This window comes from Marmota marmota, unplaced genomic scaffold (genome assembly GCF_001458135.2).
Source record: "Marmota marmota marmota unplaced genomic scaffold, marMar, whole genome shotgun sequence".
In the NCBI taxonomy this organism is placed as follows: Eukaryota; Metazoa; Chordata; class Mammalia; order Rodentia; family Sciuridae; genus Marmota; species Marmota marmota.
This window is the reverse complement of record NW_026000137.1, coordinates 5,529,507-5,541,704: the sequence shown is the minus strand read 5'-3', so window position 1 is coordinate 5,541,704 and position 12,198 is coordinate 5,529,507. Positions and strand designations below refer to the sequence as shown.

Genomic DNA, 12,198 nt, shown 5'->3' with positions numbered 1-12,198 from the left:
AGGAGGAAGATAGTCTTTCACCATTAAGCATAATATTAGCTGAGGGGTTTTGTTGATGATCTTTACATATTTGAAGTAATGGTCTTCCATTCTTTTTTAAAAAATATTTTTATTAGTTAATGGACCTTTATTTTATTTATATGTGGTGCTGAGAATCAAACCCAGTGCCTCACACATGCTAGGCACAACTCCAGCCCCAGTCGTCTATTCTTAACTTCTGAGAGTTATCATCAATGGGTGTTGAATGTTGCCAAATGTTTTTCTGTGTCAACTTATATGATCATGTTTTCTCTTGTTTAGTTTGTTGTTATGGTAGCTTACAAAGATTGATTTTCAAACATTAAACCAGTATTACATAGCTGCAACAAATCCTATTTGTTTATAATGTATAATTCTTTTATACATTGCTGGATTTGTTTTGCTAATATGGTGCTTAGGACTTTTATTAATATTCATATATGACTCATAAGAGTCTACTGGTAACATTTCACCACTCATAATTTTTGGTTTCAACCATCAATATGATTTATAAATCTCACTGGGAAAAGTAAAGTCTATTGTATAGGTCCATACTTCAGCTCATTCTGTTGTTCCTTATCTCTTGCTAATGCTCCAATATCCCTTCTCTTATCATTTTCTTTCTGTTAGAAGAATGTTACTTAGCCAGTCTTCAACAAAAGGTACACTGGTGAAAATATTTTCCAATTTTCTTTAATCTCAAACTATTCTTACTGATGTTACATTCTGGTTATTTCTGGAGGACAATCTTACCAGATCTAGTATTTATCTTGATAGTTTATTTTGTTTTTGGTTTTGAAAAATTCGGTTTTGAATACTTGAAAAATATTGTGCTTCTTTCCTTCTGGAATTCATGGCTTCAGAGGAGAGATTTGTTATCATCTAAGTTGTTGTTCCCCAATAGGTAATGTGTTATTTCTCTTTGGCTATTTCCAGATTTTTTTTTTTTTTGTCTTTGTTTTTCAGTAGTTTAATTGTGTTCCATAGCATGAATTTCTTTGAGTATATCCTGTTTTGGGTCAGCTTCCTGCATCTAATGGTTTGTCTTTTACCAAAAATGGCAAGTTTTGCAGGGCATGGTGGTGCACGCCTATAATCCCAGTGGCTCAGGAGACTGAGGCAGGAGGATCTCAAGTTCAAAGCCAGCATCAGCAATGGCAAGGTGCTTAGCAATTCAATGAGACCCTGTCTCTAAATAAAATACAAAATATGGTTGGGGATGTGGCTCAGTGATTTCAATCCCCAGTACCAAAGGAAAAAAAAAAGAAAAAGAAAAAGAAAAGAAAGAAAAGGGGGGTGGAGTTTTTAGCCATGACTTCTTCAAATTTACGTTAGCTCCATTGTTCTCTTTCTCCTTTTCTTTTGGAACTCTGATGATAATATGAACTTTGGATTTATTGTTATGATCCCACAGGTCCCTGAAGCGATTTTCTTTTTCTCTATTTCAGACTGGATGAATTCTATTATTCTACATCCAGGTTCCCTGATTCAATCTGTCATTCCCATTTATTTACATAGATGATATCCACTCAGCATGATTCTTATTCCTATTGTGTCTATCAGTTCTCCAATTTCATTTTGATCTTTTTAATCACTTCCATTTTGCTGTTTTTTGTTTGGTTGGTTGGTTGGATTTTTTTTTTTTTACTTCAAAAGAAATTGTCATTGATTAGTGAGGCATTTTTATGATAGCTAGTTTTAAATTGTTGTTAGATTATTCCAATATCTCATTATCTCAGGGTTGGGGCCAACAAATTGTTTTCAGTTTTATTTTCCCATTCAAGTTGTAATACCCTTGATTCTTGATATGATAGGTGACTTTCTATTGCATCCTGGACATTTTTTTCTATTAGAAGATGCTGTTGTCTGTTATTTAACTCTCATAGTTTAGCAGGTAGTTATCCTCTTTAGGTTTTGCAAGGTATTTCTGACCTACATTTGTGAGTTTTTGTAGTGTTTTGGTCAGCTTGGTTTATCTGGAGCTGCTGGGATCTTTATGGCTCCCGTTTCCACTTTCTGAGGAAGTGAAAGTGGTTTCTCCAGGACTTGCAGTATCTCTTGGTAGGGAAAGAGTGTGGTAGTTACCCCTACTTCTGCTCTCCAGCTGCCCCAGTATCTCTGGTCAGGGGAATAGGGTCTTGGGCATACAGCTACAAAGACAATTCCCAGACCAAGCTGTTTGTTGGGACTGGAGCCCTTCCTGTTCTTGCCTTTTGCTTTTGTATCTCTGAGTTGCAAAGGAGAGCCTCATGCTCACTGGGACAAAAAGGCTTCCAAAATTAGTAAATATTTATTTTTTTAATGTGGTTGATAATCAGATGCTTTAAGAAATGTTTTGAAAATCATAACAAAAGATTATTTCAGAATAGAGTTTATAATTTAGGTCTCAGCAAGTAGCCTAAGGCTCCTCCTCCTGCTTAAATAGTATCTGAAGCAATAGGTAATTAATTATTAAAATATTAAATCATGGTCTGTATTCCAAACTTAGATATTAACAGATTTTAAGTAGTTTTTCAATCAATGACTGATGTAAAGAGTTTGCATCTAACTTGCTTAATGTCCTAGTAAACAGAAAAAAATCAATTAACAACAAGAAACTTTTACCAACTATTTTAGCTAACTGATAACCATTAGGAACACCATTTAAATCCTGCATAACTCTGAGCAACAAATTGGCAGAGTCCTCAGAACTTTAATTTCTTCCTTCATAAAGTAAGATAAGACCCATGCTTCAGAAGATAACATGTGTATTTGCTTGACATAGCAGATGTTCAATAAATGGCAGTTATGGTTTGCAGGAACAAAACAACATCTATCCCATAGGGGGAAATTTCTAAAAGTATACTTACAGTCTAACTTACTCTGTGTCAAGCATGGCTGTGGTTGGTCTTCCATTACTTACATTTTTTTGGTATAAAAATTTGTAGCACCCTCTCCACATTATATGGAACCCAACAAAAATTTATATAATGGGCCAATCTCTTTATTGCATACCCAGTTTTACATCAAATCAGTTTGTAAAATGAATACCACTATCAAACTGGGAAACGAGCTTTAAAAAATCATTGGAAGAACTGTGCAGAGTTGGGAGGACCACTTTTCTTGCTCTGCCTTCATGACTGGGAGAGAGAGAACTGAAAGCTAAGAACTTATGTGTAACTAAGGCTTGAAAGTATCTATTTTCTTAAATTATTATTCTAACAATGGATCTGAATATGCATAAACACAGAACCATTCATAGTGATGGAAAAACTGTAATATCAATTTACTAAGTAAGCAAAGTCTACAAAACCAAAACTATTAACATTGAAAATGTTAGCTGAATAGAATATACGTGTCATTCACTGAACTTGAATATGGCATTGTTCACTACAGTGAGTTTAATGTGAGTGAGTTCACTACATTGTTCACTACAGAACACAGATCTTTGGAGTTCAGTATGTATATTTCATGAAGGCACAGGATGAGAGGTAAAAGCCACTTCCATCATTTTTATCTCTTTCCCAAATTCTCACATGGCCAAGAACATCATGGAGTCCTGGCAAGGGTTAGTACTCAGTGAGGTGGATCAGCTTATTCTGCTGATTGTGAACAGAATATTTGAAAGCAAGTATAAAATTCAGAATAAGTGCTATCGTGGTTAAAAGATCCTTCCATGGGGTTGTGGGAACAGTTTAAAATCTGGATGTATAGTCTTTACCTACCTTTGCCCAGAGAGCAGCTGACAGTCCAAGAACAGGGCTGATGGACAAAATCACAAGGGTTAGCTTCCAACCACGTGTAAATCCTATTATATAACCAGTGAAAAATGTTGCCAATGACTGAAATAACATTCCAATTTTGTCACCAATTCCTTCGTTAATCTTGGAGATATCACTGAAAGAACAGATAATGTTAGAAAATGTCAGAATTGTACACCCAGAACTTTTTTTCCTGAATCCCGTTTTGTTAGGTGTTGAGTATATTAATTTACATCTAGAGGCTTTGTTGTATGGGCTTGTTTTATTTGGGAGGGTGTAAGTTTCTAGTTAAAAAAAAAAAACTGTCATTAACAACAAGAAGCTGTAATTCAGATGACCCTAGGAAATGGAGATGGTATACTTAAGAAATTGTCAATGCAAAAATTTCAAGTAGCTTAGAAATTGCGCTAGAAGGTGTGATATTAGTGCTGTACTGTACGCTGCTTTCTGCATATTCTCAGAGTATTTCTTGATTTTGGTAAGTCTAATCCCTCATTCAGTGCTAGTCATGCAGGTTCCCTCATGGCTTGCCAGGGGACTGGGAACAAAAAGGTGCATAAGATATGGTTGCTACTTAGTCTTATGAGTGATACATTAACACCTCCTAACAGATTTGATGACATCTATCTCACTTCATTAAGGATAAGACCCATGTCGGAGTTAAGAATACAATTAGGTACTTACTCTGTGAGTCGGGTGTTAAGCTCGCCAACATCATGCACATCAAACCAGCCTATCTCCTGCTTCATTATAGCATGAAAAAACTGTTTTCTAATTTTGTGGACTTGTCTTCCAGCTGCCATGCACCAAAATGAAACCTGAATATAAGCAGCAACAAGCACACCAGCACCGATTCCACTATAATAATAGGCATACCTGAAAAACAAGAAGACTGCACATACTCTGTTTTCTAATCAATGCATCTTTCCCAAACAGACTACTCACTTACTTTTAATTTTCTGGGCATTTCTTCATCTTTAACAAATAATAAGGGGTTGTAACAAGCAGAATTGATGGTCAGCATCCAACTATCTCTGGGTCAATATCAAGGAATTTGTAAAAATGGTTTCCTCTTTGGCTTAAACCCTAAGTTTTTACTTAACAGCAGTATAATCTCATCAAGCTGCTTAGTAATCTTTCCAAGACTCAGTTTTCTAACTGGTAAATGGAGGTAACAATAGTAATGCAGTATTGTGTGAATATACCTGGACCAGTGCCTGGCACATAGTAAGCACTGAGAGAATGTCAGTTACTATGGAAGATCATGTGTGCTGGGACCTCAGAGAAATGCATCATTATAGTCTTGACTACTTTTATTAGATCAGCATTGATCAATAAGCCTCTGGAGTTGTCTCTACACATTAGAGGACGGATAGAAGTGACAGAACTTGTCAAAAAGTGAAACCAAGATAGGGAAGTGGTCCCCTGGCCTTTTGGTCTATTAGTCTAACAGAGTTTAGATGTTAATTGACAACTGAAAATAAAAGGAATTTTTATATTATCTATGCAACTGGACATTATCAACAATCATGAGCTATCCTAAAATGTTCAATGAACCAAACAGTAGCTCTTCCAGTTTAAACTTCAACAATAAAAAATAAAACCAGATGCTCGATATCTATAAATGTTGAATTAATGTTTTCTTACATTTCAAAAAGCAAATAACTCTTGGGTTTCAATAAATATTTTGTTGTTGTTGTTTTTGGCACCAGGGATTGAACTAAGGGGCACTTGACCACTGAACCATATCTCCAGCCCTATTCTGTATTTTATTTAGAGACAGGGTCTCACTGAGTTGCTTAGCTCCTTGTTGTTGCTGAGACTGGCTTTGAACTTGCGTTCCTTCTGCCTCAGCCTCCCAAGCTGCTGGGATTACAGGCGTGCACCACCGCACTCGGCAAAAATTAATTTTTAGGTTAAAGGAAAACATTCTAAAAAGGATACAGGATACCAATTTCCCCATTTTTAAAAGTTCTCTACTTGCTGTCTTCTAATAATAATGCATGCCATGTAGAAGCTGTAAAAATGGCCATGCAATAAACAGTCCCTGATGTCACTGTTCACAATTTTGAGTTCAACCCATCAGGAATCTTGCTAGACAAATCTTCCCCTCAAGCTCTATCTTCTAGTTTGCAATTTATTTGTCAGAGAATCTATAATCAGAAAACTAAACTTTAGTTAATAGGTAACTCTGGGTTAATTATTATCAAAGTGTTAATGATACACCAAGAAAGAGCTAAATGAAATCCCATTTAACAAGTAGAGCTCTTGTTTTGAGAGTCAGTAATATATTCTAATGTAACATTTTAAACAACCAAGACATTCTAGTTTTCCCAATATAAAAAAAACAGTTCTTCTTCACAGAAATAATTGGAGGTATTTGCTTCTCATCTTTCAAAATACAATCAAGTATGTCAACTGTCTGCACTTTCCTTAAACCTATCATTTAGATTATAACATACAATCATTCTGATTCACTAATACATAACTTTGGACATCTGTTATAAATTGTTCTGGGAGGTAAACTTCATGATGCATGAATCATTAACAAAAAGTTTCCCTGTGTTAGGTCAGAGTGACTTTATTTCCTTTGGGATGTTTTATTGTTTAGAATTAGATGTTGGCCTTTAAAAAAGTGTTTTAGGCTGATCTATCATGTCATGATTGAAAGCACTCAAGAAAAAAACTGAATAATTACAAAGTCATTAAAAATAATGATTCTTAATTCAATTATATTTTAAAAGACTACCTTGTCCTCTTCTAATTTCCCTGTGTATGTATTCTGTCTTTGCCAGTGCAGACATAAATCTAATTTAGGCTTAATCTTAACTTTGGTTCATTTTGTGCAGCAAATATTTTTCTTTAAAAACAACCACAAGAATGAGAAGTTATACTCCATGTATGTGTAAAATGTCAAAATACACTCTACAAGTCAAAAATATGTAAAAAAAAATTCTATAATGCATACCCCTTGAATCCTAATAATGGGTTTTGTTCTCCTCAAAAATTTACTTTTTTATTATGATACTGCGAAGTTTTGAAAGATACTATAAATGGACTGATACAGAAAATGTTAACAAAACAATAGTAAGAAAAAAATGTTTAATTACGTGGTCATTTCTTCCTCCAAACTGATGTTCAGTTTAAAGTCAGCTCCACCTAGATCACCATAAAACAAACAAAATTTATGTCTCTTTGGTCTCCAGTAAAAATAAGAACATAAAAATGAATCAACTTCATCTCACTTAATAATTTACACAAAATAGGTCAAACTGACTCAGTTTTAATTGCAAAAAAGCATTATGTCATTCACTTAAATTCTTCTTTGCTGGCTGTGTGCAACCACATACAGACTAAATTCAATGAGGCTTACTTGCAAAAAGACATGCAAATTGATAATAAATACCAATACATACTTGACACATATTTAAAATCTAATACTGCATTTCTCCAGTTTTTATTTTTATTTTAAAATTATTAAATAATTATCACTATGAACAATGTATCAAATTATCACAAAGAATAGTGTAGTGAACATCACCCAATATTAGAAAAATGCTAACATCTTTGGGCCAAGTACTTTAAAAAGTCCTTCACATCTTTATCCCCCTCCACACACACATACACATAACAAATAAACACTTATTCAACTTTTTGCATATATATTTTCAGATTTCATACATGCATATATACACATGGGCAAATACAAACACATGCTTAGTTTTTTAAAAATGGACTCACAGTCTACATGCAATGGCCATTTTCCTTGTCAGTATATATGTGAATCTATTTTTTCAAAGTGTAATCTATTTTAGTTGTTTCTAATATTATACTGCAATAAATAATGCTGTATTAAACATACTTGTGCACATAATATGGTAAACATTTTGTAGGATAAATTATCACAATCAAGACTGCAAGATCAATGGGTAGATACACTTTAAATCTTATAGTCATTACAAAAAGCTAGGTTACAATATGAGAGAAGTCTGATCTTGATGAGTGTGGAAAAGAGGAGGAAAAGTATTTTTGGCAAAATGAGCAATATGGGCAAAAGTATATGGTAAGTTTGAAGAATAAGCAAGCCAGTGTGGCGGGGGAATGGGATATGTTTCATAGAGGTAAGAAGGGCCATATGTGCCTGGAAAAAATAGTCTATTCAGGCATGTATGGAATATGAAAACAAACTGGCAATCAATCAGTGGTTCTGAGATAAAATGGCTATAATCAGAAATATGATCGAGGAAGATTTAGCTGTCAGTAATGGGCAAGGTAAACTGGAAGAAAGACTAAGGAACTTGAACTATTCCAATTATATAGGGGGAAAAGGCCTGAATGAAAATAGAAAGTTAGGAAAATATAATATTTACAGTGGAAGAAGCTACAGGACCTCATTAATGGAATGCAAGTAGACAGTAAAAGTAAAAAGTGATCAAGACCTCCAGCCTAAGCATCTGGAGAATGGCAGTACTATGGTGGGAAATAAGCCAGTAGAAAGAGTTGCTCTTAACAGATGAAGGAAGATTATGAGATCAGTAGTGAGCACTTTTATTTTTTAGTGCTGAAGATATTCAACTGAAGATGTCCAAAAAGTACTCAGACTATGACTTTTCAGTTTGAGAAAGTTCAAGCTAAGACCATGTAAATACATATATTTTCAAAGTCAAAATTAGATCTTCAGGGCTGGGGTTGTGGCTCAGCGGTACAATGATTGCCTAGCACATGCAAGGCCTTGGGTTCAATCCTCAGCACCGCATAAAAATAAAAAAATAAAATAAAAGTTTTTTGTTCAACTACAACTAAGAAATATTTTTAAAAAATTGGGTCCTCTGCATTTATATACACAACAATACCACATATATAGTTTCATTCATCAGAAACCAATTCTGAAACTAAAATAGTCACTTTGACTCTTGTCTTCTGGCTTCTTGAAACTCATTCCACTGTGACCACATTCCCTTAGTCTCCTGTTCACTGGCTCTCTGTACTATTCCTCCTCCCTAAATTCTGGTGTTTCCCAGAATCCTATGCATGCTCCCAGAATGACCTTGGCCAGCTTCAGCAATTCTCAAATCTGTATCTGGAGTTATTCAAATACCATCCTTCCTCATGGTTAATGCTCTGGTCCCCCATCATCTGAACCCCTACATTAGCTTGTGGTCATTTGCCCTCATTCCTTACAACATGGAGACTTAGAAAAGGAGTTTAGACCAAGATTTTAGACAAGCGTTCTCATTAAGGGGTTGGTGCCCAAAGTCATTGTTTTTAAACATTTATAAATTATTTTTGACATTATTTGTGCTGCTGTTAGTTTTATTTTTGGAGTTAAAACATGCTTCTGAGGGTGGGCTGAGAGGCAGTATCTAGTATGCCATCATCCCCAGCTCAAAATAAAGTCAAAATGTTAATTTTTTTAAAAGAAAAATATGTATTAGAATTTATATTTTATGAAACCCATTTAGAATAATAAAAGCAGCATAAAGAGTATTTTATAGAAATTAGATTTGATAGTGTTGATAACTACTATTCTGAACCTTGAATTTGGGTCTTAATTTTCTGAATAATTCTCTTATGAGAGCTGAGGATGTCTCTCAGTGGGTATGTGCTGCCTTGCACAAAGCCTGTCTCCTGATACCTTATTTCCAGAAGAAAAGCCTGTTCTCCCATAGAACTTGAAAAAGAATGATTATATAATTAATTGAGGAAGCTTTGGGATAGCTCCCCAGAGTCTTCCTGGACCTAGAGAGAGGCAGAAGAAACAAATGTTCCCAGTGCTCCTAAGAAAAGGGAACACAAGTGCCCAATGGGATGCACATGTGGAAGACAGTGCTGAAGGACTTTGACCTTCACACGTGTCTGGAGCGAGGCTGGCCTCCTAGCTCATCCCAAGGAAAGGTGAGGGCTACCCTAAAATAGCTGAGATTGGGTTTCTGTCACATTATTTGAGGAAGGACTTGAAACTGAAATTAACTCGTTGTATAAAATTAAGTTATATTTTTTGCACGCTTGGGTTCTAAACAACACCTTCACTGCACCCCTTTCCAGCCTCAACTCCTGCAACTCCTGTACCCCACATTCCCCAGTACTTTCCTTTTCATGGAGCTCTGGCTTGAAGCCCAATGAGAAGTTTGTTGTTCCCTAAGTTTTCTATGTTCTTCCTTCAACATTTAATTCATTCTGCTCTTTCTACCTGGAATGCCCTTTACCAAAATTTTTCTCCTAGATGAGAATTTTTCTCCTTACAAATGAGGTAAAAGACGACCTTTTATTAAATGGCTTACACCTAGCAGAGTCACTCACCTGGCCTTAGTAATTGACACAAGATTCCAATTACAAAGTCAGTGCTAGAATAGAAGTATGACTGCTCTGGCCAAGTCCTCTCATTCCCACCCATGTGAGCTCTGAGAAAACTGAACTATATCCTAAGTTCATCTTTGTCTCCACAGAGTTCAGCCTGTTCTATCTGCAGTAACCCAGCCTTCCCGACAATGATAAGTGGTCCCATGGAACCACCACAAATGACAAACCATTTGTCAAAATGCTCTATTCTAGCATTCTTCTACCATAGAAACAAGTGCCTCATATGAGAGCACAAAGAGATATTGTAGGTCATTATACCTGGTAAAGAAGGCCTTTCCCAAACCCAAGCTAGGCTTCAAAGGAACTAAACTGCCCATGACTCAATACTCTATATCGTTTAGGGATCACATTATATTACCGTTTTATCTGACCCAACTACCTCGTATATTCAGTAATTTTAAATACTGAGAACTTAGAAAAAGCAAAGAGATTATGTTGAAAGGACGCTTTTCAAAGCAGTCTCCACAGAGCCCTCATGCCAGGCGCTGTTCTAGACGCTGGGGGGGTACCATCTAGAATCAGAGCCACTTTTTCTCATCTTTTTGGATTTCTGTTCCAGCAGGAAGTTCTTTTATTTCAGGCCCCAAAACTCACATAACAGGGTAATATTGCCAAAATATCTAGCAAATTTATCCCCAGGAACTCCACCCCCACCACCACCTTATGCCTTTCTCGCCTTGTGATAAGTTGTAATAAACAAGTAAAAAAAAATCAGCAAGAAAATTTTAGAGTAATGACTCTTAATAAGTAAAGGAATGATGCTATAGTGACTTTGGGATGGCTGGGAACAAAAGATCTTTCAGAGGAAGAACTAAGTGATAAACAGCAGCCATTAGAGAAAGACAGGGCAGGGTCTAATCCTCCCTAAGCTGGGAAAGACTGGAGGAAGGACAGTGTGGGTAGCCTGTGGTGAGTAAGTAAAGAGCAGACTGATGGGACAGGCTGGGGTGAGGTCACATAGGACATATAAACCACTGTACTGAATTTGTATTTATTCCATTATATGGAAGGCCAATGGGAGAGATATGAACTGACTTTTTTTAAAAACTTGAAATACATAGGCAGCAAAATGAAAGTAAGCTCCTATCTCTCACCATGCACAAAGCTCAACTCAAGAGTGTACCGAAGATCTAGGAATTAAACTAGAGACCTTGCACCTAATAGAAGAAAAAGTAGGGCCAAATCTTCATCATTTCAGATTAGGTCCTGACTTTCTTAACCAGACTCCTAAAGTGCAAGAAATCAAGTCAAGAATTAATAAATGGGATGGGTTCAAACTAAAAACGTCTTCTCAGCAAAGAAAACAATCAACGAGGTGAAAAGAGAGCCTACATTTTGGGAGCAAATTTTTACCATATGCACATCAGATAGAGCACTAATCTTCAGGATGTATAAAGAACTAAAAAAACTTAACACCAAAAAATAACCAATCAATAAATGGGCTAAGGAACTGAACAGACACTTCTCAGAAGATATATAATCAATCAACAAATATATAAAAAAAAGTTCAACTTCTCTAATAATTAGAGAAATGCAAATCAAAACTATTCTAAGATTTTATCTCAGGCCAGTCAGAATGGCAATTATTAAGAATACAAGCAATAATAAATGTTGGCAAGGATATGGAGAAAAAGGCACACTCATACATTCCTGTTGGCATGGCAAATTAGTGTAAGTACTATGGAAAGCAATATGGAGATTCCTTAGAAAACTTGGAATGGAACCGCCATTTGACCCAGCTATCCCACTCCTACTCAAAAGGACTAAAATCAGCATACTATAGTGACACAGCCACATCAATGTTCATAGCAGCTTAATTCACAATAACTAAACTATGTAACCAACCTAGATGCCCTTCAACAGATGAATGGATAAAGAAACTGTGGTACATACACACAATGGAATATTACTCAGCCATAAGGAAGAATAAAATTATGGCATTTGCAGGTAAATGGATGGAATTGGAGAATATCATGCTAAGCGAACTAAGCCAATCCCAAAAAACCAAAGGCTGAATGTTCTCTCTGATAAGTGGATGCTGATCCATAATGGCGGGGGGGTGGGACATGGGGAGAATGGA

The 12,198-nt window shown here is 35.8% G+C and overlaps 1 protein-coding gene across 2 annotated transcripts in view; it reads right to left on the bottom strand.

Moving 5' to 3' along the window:
- Abcb1 (ATP binding cassette subfamily B member 1) overlaps positions 1-12,198 on the bottom strand; it is a 178,647-nt gene that overhangs the window by 45,446 nt on the left and 121,003 nt on the right. For both annotated transcript variants that reach the window (XM_015502348.2, XM_048785451.1), the window contains exons 5-7: positions 6,869-6,917; positions 4,443-4,634; positions 3,723-3,894 (exon numbers count right to left, since the gene is read on the bottom strand). In XM_015502348.2, the coding sequence (XP_015357834.1) occupies positions 3,723-3,894; positions 4,443-4,634; positions 6,869-6,917 (413 nt within the window). The remainder of the gene's footprint in view (positions 1-3,722; positions 3,895-4,442; positions 4,635-6,868; positions 6,918-12,198) is intronic.